Raw genomic sequence first — 24669 nt, 5'->3', positions numbered from 1 at the left:
TAGAACTCTCAACAGTCTCACCAGTGACTGAGAAAGAAAAACTGAAACCATGTAGGCTAGCTAGAAAACAGTCAAGTGAACACTGATGCAAGAGAGTTCTTTCAAGTAGCTTAGCCATACYGCTCCTTTTCCTACTCTTGAATCTGAAATGCTCTTATCCTTCAGAATTAAAAAAGTAGTGGCCATTAGTACAGAGTGATCTTATCATGCTTGATAGCTGTATTTTTGTTCTAGTGCTTTTTTCAAACACTTTAGAATCATTCTAATATTTGAGYTCCCTATAGCAGGAGTTCCACAATTAATGTGCTTAACTTTTCATTCCCAGACTCCCTTTTGATGCTTGTCTTATTTGTTTGTACTTGTGCTGACATCATCTTTCACACAGAACTTCCTCTTCCTTCCTGAAGCTTATGTGTATCCTAACTACCTCAATAAAMTAAATTTTATAGCAGAATCCTGAGAGTATTTCCAAAATGCTCAAATCAGTGCCGAATAGAGATAACCAAGACAGTTTAATGTGCTATTTGAGTGCCAAAARCAGCACAGCAGCCTCCCTTGGCTCRGGAGGATAAATTAACCCAAATGAAGAATGASAGTGACAGAATATTTTTATGTAGATGCATATGGTACCTTCAAACCGTACGAATTATAGGTGATTGTATAGAGCGAGATCTACCCAAGATTGCTACCCTGGAATCAAATCACAACACTGATTCTTTCTTCTCATTTACAGGGAAGTGCACATTCATACCATGCCTTGTTGCAGCTCTTTAGTGAGAAATCCTGCTTGGCACATGCAGTTGATCAAACCAATCTGGTGCATGAACAGGCACAAGCTGTCACAAGGCACAGCAGTCCTGCTTTATATTACTGGGATCAACTTCTCATATAATCAGTGTGCTAAGTGCACATCTGCACAAGAACAGCAACTACAGACACTCACTGACCACATGCCCTGATATGAACCATCTCATCATGGCACCCCACATACAAAACCAGCAGAGAGAGGAAAAAGCTTCAGATTATTTCAATACTCTCCTATAAAAGAGACTAGAGAGCTCCAGGAACTTGCTCTGGAAGAAGATTTTCCACAGGAAGGGGTAGGTATGTTTTGGTAACTAAACTAAACTAAAGTTTTAGTACACTGAGATGGGTCCTTTTCACAAGCCATTGTTTTCTCTTTATTCATCTTGGCAACCAGACCAAGTAGAGCTCAGTATTCCCACTGAGGGGATATCAACTGTCCCTGGAGTAACAACAGGATTAGGGTGCAAGTTAGCTGGCACTAGAGGTAAATAYGCTAGACAAAATTTAAGGCAAGTTCCACATTCTGAAATATCAAGGGAAAATTATCTAAAAAACGAGAAATTTCAAATATTAAACTTCTGCAACTCTGTTGAAGAGAGAGTTGTAGGAAGATTTCCTGAAACTTGTGCTTCTTTGTGCCTGCRTACAGTGGAAATTACAAAGATTTGTCTGTGTGCTGAGGAACAAATAGAAGGGATGCAGAGGGAAGCAGAGCTGTGCTGTGAATTCTACAAAGGTTTTTATTTTTTTCAAAAAGTCATACATCTTGGAATCCCTAATCAGCTTGTCCCTTCAGAAACTTGTCATAGAAGGCAATAATAAATCATTCAGGCATTCAGACATTCACTCCTTAAGTCCCACTGAGGGATGCGTATCTAGAGACTGCTATGAATCTACACAATACAGAAAATAAAACTGAGTTATGTAACAAACTAATCATACAGGACATGTCCTGACTGATGGTAATAGTGGTACTAAAATTGTTCAAGGGAAAGATTGTAATTCAGTATGAATCTAAAGAAATAAACCTTTGTTATCAACATAACCAAAAAGGTTGACAAAACTATAAAACATTATTTTAACATTCCTCTATGGGATTTTCCATCTGGCAAGAAACTCCAAAGAACACACAGAGAAAATGTGATACATTCACATTCTGCTTTGTCCTATGTAAACTCCATCTCCATAGACAACAGTACATGTCTGATGGCAATACACGTACATTTCAAGTTTAGAAGGGTTCTGAGGTAATAGATCAAAATTAGGAGGAATATTTGCAAATCAAAGTGTATTTGTAACTTTGCCACAGAGCAGGGCCTACTGATACCCTCTCTCTTTAAATAAAAACCGTAAAGCATAACTTACATGCATTTAGGAACTGTCTAGCTGTTAGGGAATGCAAGGTTTGAAGTGATTTCCCTGTTTATTAGAGTTCACTTTCTTTGGATATTGCTGTCACAGGACCAACCAATTTTATGTGGTAGGTTTAATTAGTATCTTTGGACTTAAACCAAAATTTTAGTAGGTATCCTTAAATCTCTGGAATTTTTAAGATCACACACCTTTCCCAGAACTTCAACAAAACAACAGCAGATTGCCACAAGAGAAGTTTTATGCAGTAACTAAAGATAGCTGAGGTGCATAGAGTTCAGTGACAAGTGCTCATTAGCAGGAAAGCTCACTCAGGATTTCTCTGTCTCTTGTTCAGTTGAATGTGTATTTATTCCACACACCCAAATTAAACACACRACTGTATATTTCTGTCCAGGTTCACTGATATACATTAAAAAAAATAAATAAAAAGTGCAATATAATGATAGCATTTTGGAGGAAAAGGAGATATTTACATGACAGATGTTTTTAAAAACTTTTTCCTGGGTAAAAAGAAAAATACACCCTGGGTTAGCTGAAATTCAAATCTGTTTTGTGACTGTGGATCACTGTATAATGATCACTATAGTTTGTACAGTGCATATTTTATAAATATATATTTATAAACAGAAACCAATACCATCACAACAATGTATTTATTATGAAGATATTCAACCGTGTTATTCTTCTATCACTTTAAAAGGGAAAAGGGTGATAATCTTGTTTCTAAATAGATAGAGAAAACAATACATTTTCCTTTCACTTCTGAATAACACATATCCTGASTCTTATAGATTGTAAAGATTGAAATATATMGTGGASATCCTTTTWAAAATGTTTTTAAAACATTTGCATAGTGTGGCTTTGGATTACAAAACTGTGAAGGTATTCCCATTAGCAGACAGCTCTCAAGCTTTTTCCAATGAATCCAGAGCATGAAAACAACTTCTCACAGTAATATTGGACCTCAAAATTAACTCACCTGACTTTTGTTTTCCACGTATTTCTCCATGTATTTGTTTTGTCTGTTAAGAAGGTTTATGGTTTTAACATTGGGACTGCTGGATAAGGTGAGCAATAAAAGGAAAATGAGATTTACAGTAGTTGCACCATTTATTTTTATTATGAAACAGAGAGGCATTACCAGGCTACGTGSTATAAACTCAGATGTTCAGAGATTGCTGGGCATGTCCCCATGCTGTGCACCTCCACCAGAAAACTGTAGTAGAAAATTGCATTTTTGATTCTCATTTGCAATGTCAAGTGATTGTAGAAATTAACATTGCACAGACTGGTATGAAAATCTCCTGAGTTTGTGACTATGGTATCAGCTRAAGAGGCTGATTCTAACCAAATAACAGAGTAAATCTGCAGAAGACTTTATGTCATAAGTCAGCAGTGCAAGAGAGAAAACCAAAAATTCCCTAAATATTTGATCCAACTTAAATTTCTTATACCAGTTACGGAGCAATTGAACAACCTGATAGAAATCAGAATTAAACTGTGCCTACCAGTCACATACAAGAATAGGGCATCAAGGCAGCACTTACAGCTAGAGAATATCAGAGGACACGAGTGTTCGTCCATGGGGAAGTTGTGCAGCTGCAGYTGGCACTCGGCATTGATGGTCAGCCTGCAAAGAAACCAAATATTTGTTACTGTGTGCCAGTGCAAGGCACAGGCAGAGGAGGAGGCAGGGTGACCTTGAGTCTCATGCGAGAACACTTTGACATCCACAAGCAAGGCTTGAAGGGAAAGAATCTTTGCAGATTGTTCATTGGCTATTTAAGCCTGATCCAAAACAATGATAATTTTCTAAAATAATTTCAGACACATSTTCAAGTGTTCCTTGATCCCAGGAAACTGGTGCATGTTTTTCTCTGGATAACTCATCACTGAAGGTTCTGGGATRTAAACAACTATTCTTTACAAAAATAACAGGAAATAAGGCTTGTGTGGTATATAATTACATAAAATTAAAACCTCAGAAGGAATCWTTTAAGAAACATACTCCACATGTACTTATTGTGTGAACTTAAAATTCTTTCAGTCTCTTCAGGTTGTCTCTCCAAAACTTGGTAAATCTCTGTATTGTGCACATGCAACGAACAGATCAGCAGAAACATCTTCATCCCTACTTGAAAGTTGGTTTTACAAAACAAAGTATACTATGAATGGAGCCAATTTTAAAATTACTAACACAAATCAATAATCTTCATTCTAATAGCTTACCAAACAAATGTATTTGGTCAGTGAAATTGAATTAAGTGCTAGTTTATTGTACAGTATTTTTAAAGAAATACTACATAATTTAATGATGGAATTCATGCATGTGGGCTATGTGGGTTTTCCCTTTTGGAAACAAAATAAAAAGCTAAAAAACTCAGTGGGGAAAGGTTTGAATCTCAGATGGAGGATGACACAGAGAAAAACTCTGTCTTGGAAAAGGTCACTTGTGAGGAATTTAATAGTCCCATTGCACTGACACTAGAAGAGGTTTTACAGTGTTGCAGCAGGAGGGCATTCACACCCCAAAGCGGGCAGGGAAGAAGAAGAAGAAGAAGAGGCACAGACCGTGGCTGAACCTTGCACACTTTCCCCTGCACTCATAACACCCATCAACACCTGACAGCACCACAGCATGCAGCAGTTACCTATTCCATGTCGTACCAATTCTGACACTTAGGTCAGATAAATTGGTTTTGAATTACTGTGTTAACAATGAGCAATGATCATTCTAACAGCTTTTCTTGCATGAAAAGGAGGTTGACCTGAATGATCAAAAAGGACTCAAAACATCTTTCACAAACTAGAAATRCTCATTCCAATGGATCAAGTATTAACTTATTTTTAGCCGTTTTAGACAAATTTTGCAGTCCATTCGCCAAATAGTTTCTTTAATGAGAGGTATGTAACTCTAACTACTATAACTTGGCCTGAAATACTGAAACAGAACTTAATAGAAAAGAAAAAACAAAAAAACACACAAAAAAAACCAAAAAAAAAGAAACACCTTACCAAAATCTCCTCAGCAAAAAAACCCAACAACCTAAACTAAGAGAATATTGAAGCTGACATCTTAATCCCCAAACTCTTTAGCTAAAGACAACTGAAACAAGCAAGAGCTCTTCMTAGCAGAGCAAGCCTAAGAAAGAAAGGGCACTAAAAATATCAGTTTTTCCAGCTGTTTGTTTTCTTTTTTTGTTTGCCAAAGACTTTGCATCAGAGCCCAACTGCTGTTGCAAGCATGATCAGAATGTGAAGTTGCACTGAAAGGGCTGAACACAATCACAGAAGAAAGTGTAGCATGAAAGGGATGTTTCTGAAACAGTTTCCCTTGTGGAACATGGCTTATGGTAAAACTCCCTTCTGAACAACTCATCTCTTCCACAAATAAACACATATTTTGATTTCCATAGGCTTTTTGAAATGCAAATATATACAGTATTTCTACTACCATATAGTTGATTTTATCACAAAGATTAGAAAATGGTAAAGTCTTTCCTCCAGAAATTCACCCTTGTGATGAGATGTGACAGACTATCTTTCAGCATGACTTATTTGAAGAATCAAGTATTGGCATTAACATGAATCAAGAAATGCTTTATCCAGCCCTGCATCTAACTCTGATCAGAAAGGCTTTTGACAGGTTTTATGGGACTACATATTCCCCATTTCATTACAAGCACTAAAAAGCCCAACTTGTACAATTTAGACAGACAGACCTATTTCCTATTTCTCAAGGTTTCTTTCTTAGAAAGGCAAGACTTCTTTTTTTAAAGATGGCAGTACTTATACCTGAAAAATTAGGTATTTGTAAAGCACAGCCAGGTGAGCATCAGGAAGAAAACAGTAGAGGAGAGCAAAGATASTAAAAATTACCACTTGTACACCAGACGTGAAAGAAGCCATCAGCCCCACACCTCRCCAAGTGCTCACCTGAGGGTGTACAAGATCTTGCCATCATTCCATATGCGGAGGAGCTGGTTGGGGGTGGTGATCCAGTGAGCCTCCGCTGTCTTTGAGTTACGRAATATCGTGTCTGGGATCCAGATCAAGCCAACCATGTTGCTGTTCAGGGTCAGTATTTTCATGGTGCTGTTGAAGCGAAGACGGCTATCTGTCCACGTCTGGGCAAAAAATATATCAATTTGATATTCCTGCAAAGAAAGCATGAGACATCCGTTGAAATCACTTCCACACTTCCCACTATTTGGTGTTTGATTAGGTCTGTTTTGATGTAGAGCAACAGGGAATGTTCTGGCCAAWGGAGCTATGTTTCCCTTTTTTACTGCCTGAGGATTTTTTTTCCATTTTTTTCACCATTTTTTWAAATCTCTTGCTGTTTAATGAAACATGCCAAACATCTCACTTCCATTGGTCCTGTGCCATAACAATTTCAGCATTAGACACTTTTTTAAATTGTCTCTGAAAAGTCCCAGCTACAAGGTATAATTTGCAGAGGCCTCTCTGTTGTAGGACAGATAAGAGACATGAAATATGAACAGGACCTACATACGTAAGATAGAAAATGGTAAATTCCCCTGCTCATAGAAATGCTTTTTAGGAAGGAGGTTGTGTAAATTCAATAAATTAATTGTTCTGTTTGTGGCCAATTGTGGCTACCACACTGCAGCAGAATGAAAAGGCAGGTTGGTGTTCCTTTATAGACACCTCCTGTACCCCCAATGCAAAGAGCTGAACAGTTGTCTCCAAACAGGCCAATACCTCAATTTACATTAAATTTGTYCTTTCTTTCAGTCCATGTTTTATTACTCTGTTTCTGTAGGTAAGCCATCATAGCAGGTATAAATGCAGAAATTAAAATACACATGGACAAACAGACAAAATTATATAGGTGAACATATAAGCACACTGATCCATGCATTCAAGGCCCCATGGAAAAAATGTATTTTAATTTTGTTTTTTAATTCAGAATTCAAGCCACTAGAAGCTGGAAAAGGACATGCTTCATTTTCTTGTGTTCCTCTTCCTCCTTTCAGATTTCTCTATGTTTGAACCACATGGAAACAGCCATCTGATGCGATCATGCAATACCTTCTCATTATCACAGGGCTGGCTGCATCCATSACAGGGATGATGTTTGCTGATGGGGCACAAAGCGTATGCTCAACAAAACAGGCTAATACAGGGGTTGGTAATAATCCAAAGGAAAACATGCCTTTAGGACCCCTGGTACATGCATTCCTGGTTTATCTGAACAAAGGAGAATTAGGGTCATGTGATGACTTTGACAAAGCTGAACTTGCTTTTGTTTCTTTTTTTTTCCTCTCTCTATTGTTTCCATACAGTAGTTTTGGGTATTTTTTTTTCTTTATAAACAGTTAGCAGAGCTTGCAGTCTGAACTGAGAACAGTGTTTTTGCTAAGAGTCCCCTGTCTCTCCTGAGCTATTACATTTTTGGCAGGCCATCCCTTCAAAGCTGATATTATAACACCAGGAAACCTAATTCCCTGGCACTGTAATCCAAGTCCAAAACACACTCTGGGCTTCTCATCTCTAGATGTTAAATGCTCAAAAGGTGCATAAGTGGTACTGGCATGTAACCAGCACCAGGTAACAGATCACCTCAGGAATTACAGCCTAGCCACCAGAGGCATTAAGGTCCATGTTCCTTCATAGCTTCTCTCACTACCATTTCTCATTGTACCATTAGCTTTATTTTCTCAGGGAAGAAGACAGATGTGAATCTGAAGAGACATCTCTTTCATATCAATGACATATCCACCCATCTGAAGGATGAAATATAGTGTAGACAGTGTACCTCTATTATTCAGAAAGAAAATCCTTAATGCACCACGTTTTGATAGCAAAGCCCTGATCTTCTTTCTTTACAATCAGCTGCATTTTAGCCTTTAGTCTAGTGACAAGTGTTTGGCACATTCAGCTCCTGCAGAGAGGAATATGCCAGACATGTCTATGGGTTTCTCCAAATGCTGAGTGAGTAGAGTTGCTTTTTCTAGCCCACATGTGAGAATCTGTATTTATAGAACCAAAGACCATTTGTATGCAGCTGGCTAATGACAGTGCTGTMTTTTCACAGGACAAGTTTTTGCATGATATTCATATTTGAGCCTATTTTATATGAATGCTTCATTTTGACTAAATTTAGGAGTAACCATAATTCCTTTCTAGTATATCATGCAAATTTAATGATCTTTAGGATTTAAGATAGTCARGATTTCTACCCTGCCAAGAGAAAAGAAAGCCTGAGCTCCTTAATACATTACCCTGACAAGGTATTGCATCAAAATCTGAGCAAAGTGGACCCCAGGAGCCGTATAAATGTAACATTGTGGTTTCTACTCCAGCAAGCTACTCTGGCTGAGAAGTAGATTATATTAGCCTAGAAACAGGATCATGCAAACACCATTGCCCCCTGCCCAACTCCCTTTTTGCATCTTCTTTATATATTATTCAAAACACCTGTGCAATGGGCTACTCCATTTGCCTTAATAAAAAAATTTGAAGTCGAATTAAATTGTTCCCAGATTTTCTGAGTTAATTAGCTCTGTAAAAAACTGCATTTTTCTTTTGGCAAACTGAGGTCATAAAAGGAAAGTAACATTTTAAAAAGGAAAGTCATTAAAGTTGGTTGAAGTTATTGCATTGACTTTTTAAACACTTTACCCCCACTTTTTCTTTTTTTTATTTTAAGTAATTACAGTACTCAGTCAAAATGTGAAAACCACAAAACCAAAATTTTTCCAATAAAAATAAATACACATCTCCATTTAATATCTAAATTGAAATTCTCACCACTAATCCCTTTTAGAAATGAATTATATCAGTACATCATTTACATCAACCTTTGGAATTTCTTCAGTCTTTAACCAAGAAGATAATGGGATATGATATTTATATAGCCCCTCTACAATGAAGGGACAGAGGTCACTTTTGAAACTARCACCCAGTTCTTCACTTCTAATGGGTCTAAGTCTCTGCATATATTTTGGAAAATTACCTCTATCTTCACTGACAACAGATACCCCRTTCCCAGTGAAGTCAACAGCTTCCATACGATGTTTTGCACCAAGCTGGTGCAGTGACTGCCAATACAGAGCATCCAACAAGAAACTGCCAGAAGAGAGATTTCTGTGTTGGTTTTACATWCAGGTCCATATTATATCATATAAGAGAGCAATGCTGTTCATTTGCTAGCTCATACCTACCATTTTAGATCTTTACGAAACACAATGATTTCACTTAGAGACTTCAGGCAGGACATCMCGTTACAGTGATGTGATGCCTCACACGAAGCAACATCCTAAAATTCTAACAATATGCTTTATGTTCTGTTCAACCACTGCACCATTATTTTGTTAATAACCTCCAGATTCTTTCTTTTCCTTTTTATTATTTTCTGCCAGCAACTATTGACTACAACAATGAACACAGGAAGAAGTGAAAAATAACAAAATTTTAAACTTCTTCCCAGCAGCACAGCTGATTTCTATTCTGGAAATAACTATTAAACATTGTTTTACATGAAATGATGAGGTGATGTACAATAAAGTCTTCTGTCATTAAGTTTTCTTGTCTTAATGGTACCTGGTTTGCCATGCTACCAAAACAGACTCAAGATTTCTCCAAATTTTGCCACATATTCACACAGTCCCTGGATGCATTAACTGAAGCTAAACTCCAGAACAGCCAAACTTCAGAAAAGGCATTCTCTTTGAGAAGAAGAGACAACCCTAACAGGAGAAATAGACTTACACATGAGGGAAAATTCTAGGGAAATCTTACTTCCTTCAGTACATAGACATATTTCTRAAATAATATTAAATTTTACTGATGRGAAATTAATTAWAAACTTGAAAGGAYTGACAGAAGTATAATTTATTATCAGTTTTATTAYATTTCATTTGGTTTGGTTTTAAAAGTAAATTCATGCACCAGACTCCATGTTAAATTCCCCGCTCTTAAAAACTTCATTGAAGTGAAAACTAACTGTTTGAGGATTCTACAATCTATTCAAATCTGATTACATAAAGACATTTTTTATTAYAAAATAAATAATTTTAGGAAATTGMAAAAAAATATGRGARTGTTTCTTAGCTGAAAACTCCTGACATATACAAATAATCAGCTGAATCTATAGCCACACAACATTAAGCCTTTTAGGAACTACTAGATTATCAATATTTTTACTTTATCTGGGAAGAGTAATGTTTTCCAGTAAAACTAAATCAGTTTATTTGTATTTTGTTTGATCAGTTGAAAATGTAAAGCCTCATTCCAGCCAGCTATAGTATATCTCTGTGTGAAATGTCTTTTCTTTTTCTTTTTAACTCTCCAATGAGAATAGRTACTTACAACCAATKAATTTGTCTTTGGTATTTTTTTTMAACTTAACCTTAAAYGAATGCATTATGYTACATWTTTCATCATGTAAAGAGGAAGAATRTCCYACCTGCAAGACTTCTGCTTGCAAGAAACTCTCACTATAATCTGAAAATTATAAGTGACACTGTGTCACTGAAAACCTCTGTGTCACCTCCTATGAGGATAGCTTTGAAAATGGGATTTTTAAATTGACACCTGACAATGCTCACKTAGCTTCCACAAGGAATTCCTAAAACCAAGAACACATTTTATAGTCCTTTTACCTGCACAGTACACAATTGTCTCATATAGAACATTTCTTCTCATTCAAATTTTGTAAGTTCTCCTTTAAACCTGAAACATTGGCTGAGAGAAACCACAGAATGAGATGAGGAAAATTAGATGTTAYTTTTCTGTTATATGGTTAGATAGAGAACAAGAAGCTAAAGACAATTTTACTTTTTTAATTTCCATTGATTTGTGGATGGGAGATGTAGTCCAGATTTAGCAACAGTATCACCTGAAAATAGCTTCACATCGTCAAGTTTCCAACTACTTGATTTCAGCCTATTTTTTTTTACATTTTCAAATATTCCTAATGTGGTTTCATTAGTACTTTGAAAATAATCAAGAATCAGCACGGAACTATTTGCCCTTCAACTACCTAGGAATGATTAATGATTGGGAACACCTTGAAAATGCCATTGTCTAAGTCATCTGTAGTCACTGAAAAAAATACATGCTTTTCAACCAAGTCTTTAATTGTTTTCTCAGCCAAAAGACTAGCTACCTGTTGTTGGCAATACATGGAGCTTTCCCCTATCATAATGTACCATTTTAGCTGTTGGTTAATCCTGAAAAATACTATTTAATTGGCTGGCACAGTCAGGTACTGGGTGTGAGTGACTGTGGATAATAGAATGGTGTATTCCTTTGTTGCATCTGCTGCAGCCTTCTAATTTTCTGCATTTTCACAATTCTCCAAAAAAAAACAATAACAGCAACAATGTCAAGAGTCCTGTCCTTAGAAAAAATGCAATAATTTCTTGCATGATACTTTTCAGGTTTTTGCTATTGCCAACCAGACAATGTTTTTATCATTGTATAACCTATATCTTGATTGGAGATGGAGARAGAATGTGACTGATTAAAACTGTTACAGGCATTTGTTTGAGGCTGAGACYCAATCAACTGAAAATAGCTACATAATTAGGGTCCAGTTTAGATTACAATAATTCTGTGCCCTCCCACACCCCTTGTATAACATGCCAGCACACCACAATACACCACAAACACTGTCTGCACAAGCTTGGATCTAGTCTAATAAACTGTGTAATGAATAAAATCTCCTTTAGTTAACAAAAGGCTGGGTTTCACCGAGGTAGGGAATCCTATTTGTAAGTCTAAAACTGTTCTGGAAATAAGTATTAAATTTTGCTTTTATAGTTCAGGCCAAACCATTCAACGTGAGGTATGCCTAAAAAATTAATAATGGTAGAACCCATTACATGCAAACAGAGTCAGAGAAATGTTAAGCATYATGGTTTAAAAGGGAATATGGCACRGGGCTGYTCAGGGAAACAGGAGACAAACAGGAGCAAAACCTCTAAAGCCTGTGAGTCTCCCCCTTACTGCACTCAGCTGTAGACCACACCCAGAAATGTTCTTTCTTTATACCCTTGTCATGCTTGGATTAGAAGTACAAAGAGCAAGGTTTGAGATATTTTGTTTCAGTAGAAAATGTCCCAAATATTAAAGTGACAGTCATGATGTCTGTTTATTTAGTCTGCARTTTGATGCACTAGAGTACATTAAAATTGGGTAATCTCTTCAGAGTTTGAAGGTCATTTTCAATAAAAGTGTAATTTTTCTAGCCCAGTTCACCGCTAAAAGGAAAGTTCAATCAACAACTGAATAGTCAAAATTAACCTGCAAAGGACTGTCTGATTGATACAGMTGGCTATTTAATTGTGTGACAAATGAGTGAAAGAGGAAATGCTTTCTGAAATATGGGATAAATGGTTCTCTCTTCCTGAACCAGTACACTTACATGTTGATATCACAACACTCAAGAGTAATTCTCTTGAGCGCAGCCCACCTTTCACTTCCCTGATTTATCACACCTTACCCTGGGCTAGATGGAGGAGAGAATTGTCCTCTGCCCAGTGGAACATCTTTTTAACAGACTTTGGATAATTTGAAGAGGTCCCTTGGTCATTTTGGTATTGATGGAAATAAGCAGTTCCTCAGCAACTGYTGCACGATGTGTGCTGATTTTCTGTCAAACTGCACACTGTATAGATTATGAAAAGAAAGGAACTACAGAGACTGCAGGACAACCCTAGAGGCTTAAAATGTTAATCCTTAATGTAAACCTTAAAACTACTGCTTGACAGCTATTGCTTGGGTTTGCACCCTGTGTGAAACTTGCCTTCTAATTTCAAAAGCTGCTAAAAACCTCTCAGATATCCTGGGAAAAGGAACTGAAAGTGGAATGATCTACCACTGGAAGCCTACACTATCATTCTATGGAAACAATGCAGAAAGAAATAAATGAAATCTGCTGGAGAAAACCCAGTAAAACAATGAATGTATTTTGTATGCAGCACACATTCAAAACTCTTGTGGTATCAAGACTAACACAAGGCTTCCACAAGGACAATATTTCTCACAGGAGTCCTGAAAGTTTGCCTTGTTTTCAGTAGAGCTTAGAATGAGCAAAGTAGCAACATTAGAGCTGCCTGTAACTTTTCCTGAAGTATTTCTCACAGGCTGAAGCATCATGTTTCCAGGTGCTTCCCAGGAGCTAAACGGGGGTGTATTTACTTCACACTACATACAACACTGGGTAAATTAAAATGCATTCATTTCAAGAGACAGCACAACAGGGATCACCTACCTATTCCCCACCTTCCCCACCAGTTTTCYTTATTTCCACTCTATAGCAGGGTGCTCCTGCTCCCTTTCCAAATCCTAATTCCTAATTCTCTACTTAGAGTGAAAGAGTAGGAAACACTTTCCCACTTTTTGTTTTTTTTTTTCTTTCCTTAATCTGAATTTATCTTTCCTATCAGTGTTGAGGCTGTACCTTCAAAAGATTGTCAAAAGAAATAGATGAAGAAAGATTAGGTTTACAGTGGTAGTAAAATACATAAGTTTCAAAACTTTCCAAACTGTAAGACTTAAAATAACTTGCTCTTTTGTGAGAATTTGCTTTRATGCTTTCATAATGTTGCATCACAGTTCCATGGAGAAAATATAATGAAAGAAGCAAATTCAACCTTGAGATTGCCACCAGAGATATAAGGGCTATTCAGGTTAGCACAGTGTCAAAATATTTCAGCAAGCAGCACCAATACTCTCCATAGCTGAATGCTTTGAGTCAAAAAAAAAATAAAAAAATAAAAGTAAGCTTTTCTCATCACTGACTCAGCGGGAATCTTGGACCAAGGAGGATAGAAGCTCATCTTCTTCACGGTAGCATGGCCTCCTGCCTGCTTCAGAAAGTCATTGCACTGATTTCCYGCTATTATAAAGAAGGAAAGACAGCTAACCACACTAGAAACAAAGCATGCAATTACGATGTAGCATTTCCTTTCTCTGAGAAAGCATTCCTCTGTCTCACTCTGCATATTCTGGCTCTTTGGAGGCTGGCTCCAGCCCTGCTGTATTCCTGACAAATATTTACGTTCAGTTAAAGGAAGAGCTGGAGATTTCTGTCTTGGCCCACCCCCCGACATCTCTTCATAACTTCACTTCACATGGATGGATTATCATTTCTGCTCCAGTCAATCATTTCATAATGAGAAACACAGCATGAAATTAGAAAGAATGCATTCCAGAAAACCAGCTGTAGCCCTATTCTCTCCCCTTTTGGTGGAAGACTTGTTAAATATTGCTGCTTCCCATTTCTTTTTGGAGTTTTCTGTTGACTTTTGTTGCTCTTAAAGCATTCCCAAAGACATCCCAATTGCTATGATCATGCCACAATTGCATTTCTCAGAATGTCAGGGTTCATGTCGTGCTGCAGCCTGCGCCTGATGAGAAGCTTTGCCTTTGACAAAACATAACTAAATATCCTTTAAATTGGGCTGCTTTAGAGAAAAAGATGTCCAAAGCATGAAAAGAAGTTTCAGGGGATGCACATGGCAGTGGGCAGACTTTTCAACTTTTCATCATTGTTATCTGGTGAGGATTGTTACTAGAAATGCTAATCAGAATAGCCACTCCTAAAGAGATTGCTGCTGGAAGGAACAACATTTTTGGGATTGAAAGAGAAAGTACAGTGCTCGCTCTGACCTGTAATTTAAAGCTTTACTAAGAAAGTAGTCAGGATGAAGAGAGTAAGAGTGAGACAGAGAGAGAAAGAGAGAGAGAGAGAGAGAGAGAGAGATTCCACATGCGTAATTGAAGAAAACAAGATTGTTAAAGAATTTAGTAGCACAAATGCACAAGGACAAGCTTAACTCCTGTGGAAATACTAAAGAAATAAAAATGAATAATCCCTCATCAGAAGAAACAAAGAAAGAGAAAATTAAAAGTCTGTGAATATATGGTAATGGCTGTACTTAATATAATATAGTGCATTATCAAGGTCTCCTAAGAATATTTGATATCTGAAAAAGTTATAAACTTACAGATACTCAATAGTATTCACATAATACAACAGAAGATGTACTCACTTTATAAACACAGTTCTTGAGGCATTACCTTATTCAAAACAGAAACTAATTTTTACTTTTCACAAAAAAACAAATATATTCTCAAGGACTGCACTCAAGAAGACTTTATGCTCAAAACCTCTGTATTAAACAGGTTTTTTTTAATGATGGAAGAGGGGCCTTTTAACCAAAGAAGTGGAAGAATATTTTGAAATATCTTTTATGCCATCATAAAAGAAAAGTTTACCATGATGTTTTTACAYGTACTGTCACTCTTAGCACAAGAACAGTAGTAAAGGAATGGGAGACAGGGCATTGATGAAAAAACAGACACTCATCTCAGAGTCAAGGATCAGGTGTAGTGAAGGTCTCACAGAGAACCATGAGTGAGAGAAAAATAGGGAAGGAACACATTTTAAGTAGGCAAGTGGGAAGATCAGATGAGCAAGTCTTCTTCCAGCTGTTCCTTTCCACTTTTAAGGCTCCTCCTGAGGCCACGTTATATCTTAAGAAGTCACATGCCACTCTACTAGAGCGCCCAAGTATCCCAGAAACTTGCACTTTTACAACTCTGTGGCTGGGAAACAAAAAATTATAACCTTTTTGTTTCTCAAAAGCTGAGATACTGAGGGTGTTCTTGTCTTCTCCAAGATGCAGGAAAGCTACAGCTCACCAGGGATTTTTCCCCATTTCAAACCATCCTGCCACCCATCACTGAACATTATCAAGAGTCAAAATAAATAAATACATGCAATTCTGCATTTTCTCAAGCTGAACTTTAAATCATTGATTGCATCCCTCAAGCTGAATAAAGGGAGACTACACACAGCACAAGGACCTCACACCCAGTCATTCATCTCACTCCACTGACAGCTGACTTCCTTACCCTTTTCCTCCCAAGGTAAATCTGCCACAGAGCCACCTAAAACTAGGAGATGCAGACATACACCAKTTGGTCCACTCAGTCTTGGGGACAAGTATTGGTCCCTGGATATCTTTGATTTAGCAGAACAGACATACCCAGGCTACAAAGTCTAAATTTATTACATCATAAATGGGATCCAGAAGGAGAGTTTAAAATGCTGGATGACAGAAATCAGGGAAATAAACRAAGCCACAGTGAGCATCTTATATCCACAGGATGTGAATAGGTGTTACTCTCATTAAACAAAATGATGCACAAAAAAGCCAACTGTGCACAAAGTAGTAGAAAAAGCTCATCTGTAAAAGCCCTGATTTGCATACGAGGGAAATGCAAATGTTTAACTGCTCTAAAAATAAAATGACTGTTTTGCCACACAGGCACAAGAGGATGGGCTGTAATGAGTCTGTGTGAAAATCTTTCTTGCTCTTGGCCTCCAAAGGAGCCAGGGCAGCCCTGCACCCTCAGCACTGCTGGCTCAGGTGAACCCAGACCCCTCTCTGCTTCTGCATTACTGGGAGCACACTTTGAGGAGAGGCTGAGACTTCATATTCAAAATATGTAACCCATAAGACCGTGCTGGCCGCCCCAGTAACTGAGTCAAGTCTTCAGTCCAGATCACAGCTTGCCTCTTCAGAGGAAAACACAGCAGGCAAATGTGCTCATGCCTCATCTAGCCTTTGCAACAATGAGGCAATTTCATAGGATAATATCTGGGGGCCAATCCTTGCCTCAGTTTCTTCACCCCTGGTGTATTTTTATTAAATTTTGATCTGGTTCTGTGGGCGATTCCAAGGCCCTGATCTCCAATGATCCAAGCCATACTTCCTACCAAGCCTTCCTGTGTTGGATGGTTTGACACTCAGAATTAGTTGTCACCCCTTGTAAAACCCTTTCATTCAAGCCAAAGTTCATCAAATTCCATTTCCTTCTTGACATCGGTCCTTTTTTTTTTTTTTTTTTTAATGTGAGATTTATTAAAACACTTATTGACACTGGTAATTCTTCATTGTCCCTTGCTGGGGGACAAGGGACACCAGATGAAACAGCAGATGGCTGATTGCCATTCACTGGGCCATTCAATGACAGCAATTTCAGGAGTCCAGACTGTTCCTATCAGTTTTATATGAGCACATTCCTCTCATATTCACAAACTATATCACTCACCAGTTGGGGAAATTCAAAAGGAGACTACCAGAAATTTTCAATACCTGATAACCACTAGGAAAAAAATAAAAAATAAAAAAAAACCTAAACAAGAAATTATAAGATCTACCTTGCAAAGCTGATTTGGGAAAATGAAATACAGTTCTGTAATGATGTGTAAAACAAACTCACTCCCTAAATCAGCATGTCTTCTAGCACTCCACAATTAATTCCTAATATTGGCATATAGTTTTTACACTACTTTAGAAAGAATATAAAGGAATCATGCTACAAATTGTGAACTGGTTTTACTGTCATCAATGAGGAGAGATTAATATGGGGGTAGCTTGTATGGGAAAAATGTTCTATCTCCAGTGCAGCTTCACTTTCTAATTAGAAATTAAACAGTTAATATAAATACATGATAACACAAGCACTCCTGATATGCTGTGCCTAAACCCCCCAGCACCAGGCAGGTAATTTTACRTAAGGGCAGCAGCATCTCCAACCCAAGAGAGGAAGGCACTCCATCTGTTGCCATGGARACACTCCCACCCTTTGCTCCCACCCTTTGCTCCCCCAGCCCTGTGCTGGTCCCCTCCCTGTTGCCGCGGTAACCACTTGACATCAGTCCCGCTTCTCCCAGCCCTGCATCCCCCCGTGGCCCTCAGTCCCAGCTGGACACCCACCCCTCCTTCAGCCATGAGCTCAGGGTACACCCTGACACTGGCACTATGCAGCTGGAAATTTAACCGGGGAGACTTAGTGAAAGCACCAATTTCTGTAAGTCAGGAGAYGTTGTGGAGGTTCTGTTTGTTTTGTTTGGATGGATTTATGCAGGGATATGCTACAGGGGAAAGTMATGGGGTCAATATAATGTTTGTGTGCTGTTTTTGGTGGTACGTGGACCCAGGCTGACCCTTTGACCAGAAGTGTGTGTCACTGGTAATTAACTCTGGAGCAGTCTTTTTTTCTGATATTTTTTCCTGTTATTATTTAATGACAGGAACAGTAATATTGATGCAGCCACATTTCCTTGACTCGATACCTTTTGGCTTATTCAGTCTGTATTTTTTTCCTTTCTGAATAATGTTCTTAAAATGGGAGAGGTGTTAATATTATTTCTATTTTGTTTTTCCCCATTTCAGTTTAAGCAAGGTGGAAAGAAATGTTCGGCTTAGAATCTTGCAGTATTTCTTTCTGAATCCTGCTAAAAGTTCTCCTGCCTTGAACACTTTCCACCGCAAAGATATAAATCTGGTAAACTTTCCACCATAAGTTTTCTGAACTTTTCTTAACCACTTCACACTGTCCCAGTTTAGTAAAGTTTCTTTCACCAGAAAAAAACAGGACAAGTGTTTTTTGGTCTACCTTATTGCTGAATTGTATCAGACAACTGAAAGTCCAGCAAGCAAACGTGTGGAATTCCAAGGGCTAACAGTGGTTTCCATTTTTASCTGTTATAATCAATATACATTCACACTATCTTTTTCACTTGAGCATCTCCAAACTTCTAGCAAGAGAGAAAWGGTAAGATCTAATTTGACAACTTATGCCAACACAGGAAAAAATGGGAACTCTGTTCCATGGCAGTTTTCTTTTTTACTGTTTTTCTCTAAAACRTATTTCATAATGCCCAGCTGTGAARYGTTTAATGTAACAATTCATAATAYACATTTTAACTGCCTATGAAAKAAAAAAAGTTTTTATTTWATTTTCAATACCAAAACTARTCCACTGTGAACAACATGAAAGAATTGGAGATGTTTTGCTAATGGCACCCTGTGTAAATACTTACATTTAAATTTTCTAGCATAACAGTAAAAATKAAAACAAAGGACCAAAAGTACAAACTGTTGGAAACCGATTCTTCTCATTCTCAAAATGTGGAATGAAAGACATGAGAAAGATGGTTGAAATTGTTCTGGAGGAAATAACAGTGAAAAAYGAACTAAGGAATGTGAGAATTCTTGAAAGCAGCTATTGAACAACTGAATTTTTAATTATGCATTTTTTACAAAGCGAACATCAGTCCTAGTTGATAAMTACACACATATGTCAGCTGCCATTACAGTGAACAAAGCTTGAGGAGCAAGCCTAACACAGTTTCTATTTTTCTCCAAACCCATAAAGATATACACTCATCAGATTTGGAAACTGGCTACCTGCTGCAATTTTGCTTATTTGAATTGAGTGACCTTCATAATTAAGTGGTATTACCAGTATGGGGGAAATAAGTCATCAATTACTAAACCAAAGCATTTTCTCATCTGAAACGTCATTTGAGTTTCTTTTCATCTTGTTCTTATTACAATACAGAGATTTAGGAGTGCACAATAGCAACTATAGAMCTGTTCTACCTGACATTATGTCCTTTAATAAGCTGACACTAATTACTCTGTAAGTGAGGAAAAACTTAATGTTCTACAAACTTAGAAAAAAAAAGGCTTCCAGGGGACAATCTTGGACRGTKGYMTCTGGTCAAYATATCTAAAATKAAAGAAAACTGATCATGATTATAGTTTTAAAGAATGAAGACTAAATGYACAACTGATGCTTTCTCTCAAGCATGACAATCTTTACCTAGATCAGGGTCAGCATAGGCAGGTAGATATTCTTCAAAGCATTTATGTACCCAAATCATATGAGCCATAGTTCAAGTGAACAGCTCAGCAAAGCTCAGACCAAAAATGCTGAGGTGTTTCRGAAACCTTAAATGCCAAAAGATACGTTATGGAGCAAATTCAGCAGAGTTTGCTGCTGGACAGCAGCACAGTGCACACCTTCTGTTGAAGATATATCATTGTGTCACCAGAAAGATTAGCTCSACAGAGTCAGGTTTAAAAAAAAARAAAAAAATTCCTTTGTGACATACTGCTTCTTGCAAAGTTAGCCAAAGAGTGGAAGAAGAGCAAGAGTTTATGCGTTTATGGACCTCACATTAGACAATTACTGGATAAAAAGGAAACATAGCATGCTAAAGCTTTGTCCTTATCTCTCAGTTCTCCAATCCTGTCTAAGTCAACCTCTGACTTCCATTTTCTCAGAGGTATTTAGGGCTACCCAAAAGTCAGTGCTCCAAAGCATGTCCTTTTCCATCAAATGTACTATTTGTTAATTTAGGCATCCCAGAACTCAGAACTGTGCCCATTATAAATCCTGAAATGGGAATGAACTTCAGAATTTTCCTGGTGTTAGCGTGTCAGTCAAGTGYATGAATTATGTTCCCAGAGAGGTGTGATTCATGCCCAAGCCTGGGGTGAATACCACAACTCTTTAGACCTCACATTTCAATTTGACAGGCATTGCGGCAGATGAGGAAACGCAGCAGGAGAAGGGAAGGTTTGCACCACACCTTGAAAACTTCCATAATAGTTTAGTAATCATTTGTTTCTCATAACAAAAATTGGGGAAAAAAGCCAGTCAAGCCAGTTGAATAAAACTATATTTGATAGTGCTCAATCATATTTTTACAGAGAAAACTGAAGAAAATAGAAATAAGGGCAAAAGCTGAWATGTCATTAAAGTATATTTACGTGAATGAGAATTCTGAAGTATATAAAAGATAATGTAATCAAGTGACAAAGGCCTAAACCGATCCAGATGAAAAGCAAGCAAACATGTCAATGATCAAAGTGTAACACCTGCTGCCACAGACAACATCTATGTAAGAAGTATAATAATAACCCAAAGCATCATCTTCATTCCTATCAGGGACCCAAATTTTAAATTTATTAATCATAGCTCCTACCCGAAATATATTCATATATGCACTTGAGTGACAGGTAATCCACACACTCATGGATAAATAAGGTTTAAAATCAAATTTAGGAACTTCACAAACAGTTTAACGTAAGGCTGGTCTAAATTATACCCCCAGAAGGATAATGCTAAAAGTCTCAAATCTGTGAGTTAAACGGGGTTCTCTTTGGATAAATTTATGAGAAAATGCAGTTCTATTACATGATTAAGAGTATCAAAATCATTTTAGTATATTGTAGGTGAGGTTAATATCAACAGATATTATGGGATCTGACTTGTCTCATATAGAAATCTATTTTCAGAACATATACCAAAAGCAATATCAATGTCAAGTAAGTGACTCAGACCAACTTTATAATTATTGTTTTTATTCCAGTCAAAAAAGTACAGCCATTTCTGAGTATTGAGTTGTAATAGCAACATCATCCAATTTAATGTAACAAAAAATGTTCTTACAAAGTCCTGAAAGAAATTCCTGCATCAAGAACACAAGAGTTGCAAGAAGGGTAGCTTTGCCTTAGAAACTATACCTTTATCTATGCTGAAAATTTGCCCAAACTGTGAGCAAAAGAAAAAAAAAAAAAGAAACAAACACATATCACAGTCTGTATATCCTTGGTGAACATTTTCTAGACTTTTGTAGCTAAATTTCTCAAAGAATCTGTCAAAATATATGATTTTCTCTGCTGAYAGCAAACAGGACTTTCTTCATAATCACTGCTCTGTAGTGCTGAGGCCTTACCTATAGAGGAAAAAATAAAACATCCTGTCTTTTCCTACCTCCACATTTCTTTTATTTCCATGCAGAGTGGGTGGAGGACAATTTTTTTCAGATTACACCTTAGCAGRACCCAGCAAAACTTCATTGCATATTCCCAAGCAGGTGAGAGAGAAAATGAGAAAAAGAATTTGACCGGAAATTTCTATTAACTTTTGAGTTACACAATTTGACTGAGATCATTGCACCACAATAGGTATGTCAGAGGATATTGRCTCTTTGCTACTTGCAGTGGAACATGGCATGAAGACATCACTGTGACTATGCATGCAGGTGCTCCAAAATTCATGTGTACTGCTTGCTGTCGAAGGTAAATACTGAATTTTATAGCAAGAAACCAATAAATCAGATAAATCAAACTGAGCAAAATACTGACCAATGAGCACATGGTTTTGACAAATGTTAGKAATAGAACAAAGATAGAATATGAAGAGGTTTCTGAGGAAAAATGTAGTAGTTTTGGATTTAGACAGACAACAATTTTTATGAGAAAATTTACAATTACAAGTAAATTTTCAAATAATGTTGCTATTCCTTTTTTGCTTACACAGTTTCTTCTTCTACGCAATTTTAAACATTGTGCAGATCACCACAACCTAAACAGGATCTACTAAAATTGCAAAATTTATCTCAAGATTGCACTCCAGGCTTGTCTCTCACTAAAGATTTTCCTTTTCATTTTATCAGTTGAAGATAAAATGTTAGCATGACATTTTACACTATCACATAATCTGAATTTGTGTATTTGACAGTGGCACCTCTGTGCTTGAAACAAGCTGTGGCTCAAGCAATAGCAAAAGTGTTGATTCAGAGCTCTGTCTGTGAAGAACATGTGCACACTGTCAAACCCCAGTGAAATCTGCAGAAGTGCAGTGCCCTTAGATGCCTCCAAAGTTTTCAAACACTCAGACCTTGAATTGGTTATGAAATGATGCAGAGACTGTCAGGACAAGAGGAAGATGCCAGCAGAACAACAGGACCCAACAGCACCGAGGGAGCTGCCAGGCAAAATTGCAGAGCCCCCCTGGGTAATTCTTGATCAATCAGGGTGATTGGGAGAAGTGTCCAAAGACTGGTGAAAAGCAAATGTCATTCCTACCACCAGGATGAGCAAGCAGAAGAAAGAAGGGGACTAGGGCCTGATTGGCCTCACCTCTGTCCCTGGAAAGGCAATGTAGCAGCTAGTCCTGGAAACAACTCTAGGCGTAGGAATGACAGGAAAATTGCCAGGAGGAGTCAGCAAGGAGAAATAAAGAGAAGTAATCCTTGACTGACTTGGGAAGCTCCCATGATGCCATGACTGGGCTGGCAGAGGAGGGGAGAGCGTCGCCTGCGTGGATTTCAGTGAGGCCTTTGACCCTGGAGACCCTCACGGAAAGGCTGCTGATGTTGGGCTGGATGAGCACATGGGGTGAAAACTCAATGAACTGTTGGCCTCACAGGGTGGTGGGGGGTCAGTGGGATGAAGTTACTTCTTACCAAGAACCAAGAATTTACAAGAACAAGGCCTTTCTTCAACTTTGTATCCTGCCTTTTCTGCCATTTCACCATAATCAGAAAGGATTTGTGGGTTTGTGTATTTGCAACAACACTGTATCTTCCACTGCAGAGCTGCTGTTTCATTTCTTACTGTCTTAGATCCCTGCAGGTTAAAGCACTTACCAGAGTGTTGTATTTCTCCACATCTGTGGAAAGCAAATGCAGGATTGCATTTCATCTGATTAAATAGTGAACACACACTAAAAAACACTGCCACGGTCACGCTAATTGTTTCTCTCAAATGCTATCACAGAAAAGGGTTTTGTCCACCTCAAGAATATTTAATKTCATGAAGATCAGATATAATAAGTTTAGTAAGTAATATATACTTGAAACACCTTTTCTTTTTTTTCGCAGTATGCCTTTGCAAAGAAAAAAAAAAGAACAACCAAAAACCCCACAAAAAACAACCAAAAAGCCAAACAAGCCAAAAGAAAATGTCTCAGGTGTCATATCACCCTGCACATGCTCAGTGCAACCCTTTGCTTTGGGACAGACAGGTGACACAGGCATGTCAACTTAGTGAAATATTTCATGTGTCAGAATATGGTAYTTTTTCCTCTATCTGTTGCCAAAAAGGATTTAAAATGTCAGTTCTATTGAGATGGCAGCTTGGAAGGATGTGAGAGAGACAGCCTAAGTGTTTTGGTTTTCTAYATGCACCATATGTATTTTTGATGTAACAAGTACAATAATTTTGAAGAATTAMATAATGATTTCTGACATTGAGATCTTCATATCAATCAGTACATCTAGAAAAAGTAAATTGCTATGGCAAGCACTGAAAAACTATTTAAAGTAGAAAATATGTATCTCAGAATCAAGTGATTTTTTTTTTTCTGGTGAAACATTTGCCACATTCTTAAGGCAGTGCCTACAACTGCATTTGCAAAGAGAATGCTACCTCTGAAATGGTTAATGTTTGATAATTTTCCTGATGGCCCTTGTTAGGTTTACCCYGAACATTCATTTCACTGCCACAAATTAGAACTGCTCTGTTGCAGAAGTGCCAGCTGGGACRAAAATTCTGTTATTGGACTGATTAATGAATTATACAAAAAGTCTGCTTATCCTGTAAAAGACAGTCTCCAGAAGGCCCTTCCAAATTATCAGTTATGGGTTCTCTGCAGTTTAAAAGAAGGGCAGAGATTTTATAATGGGCCTCTCTAGAAAGATTTGGGAAAGCATTGTGACAAACTCCCTTCAAACTATGCACAATGGATGTGAGTTATCCAGAGGAATTTTTTTTTTTTTCCAATTAGGAGCTTTGAAATACTGCCTGCACATGATTACTTTTTCAACAGCACTGCTATGCTTGTAAAGTCTGAATGAAG

The 24669-nt window shown here is 37.5% G+C and overlaps 1 protein-coding gene across 1 annotated transcript in view; it reads right to left on the bottom strand.

The window, feature by feature from the left end:
• Positions 1-1181: 1181 nt before the first annotated feature.
• Positions 1182-24669, bottom strand: part of GABRG3 (gamma-aminobutyric acid type A receptor subunit gamma3) — a 155976-nt gene continuing 132488 nt past the window's right edge. The window contains exons 4-6 of the mRNA XM_057368128.1: positions 6118-6338; positions 3729-3811; positions 1182-1285 (exon numbers count right to left, since the gene is read on the bottom strand). Coding sequence (XP_057224111.1) covers positions 1182-1285; positions 3729-3811; positions 6118-6338 — 408 coding nt within the window. The remainder of the gene's footprint in view (positions 1286-3728; positions 3812-6117; positions 6339-24669) is intronic.

This window comes from Malurus melanocephalus, unplaced genomic scaffold (assembly GCF_030028575.1).
Source record: "Malurus melanocephalus ecotype Western Australia unplaced genomic scaffold, MMel_1.1 scaffold_88, whole genome shotgun sequence".
Classification (NCBI taxonomy): Eukaryota; Metazoa; Chordata; class Aves; order Passeriformes; family Maluridae; genus Malurus; species Malurus melanocephalus.
Note: the sequence above shows the minus strand (reverse complement) of the source record. Positions and strands in the feature narration are given on the sequence as shown.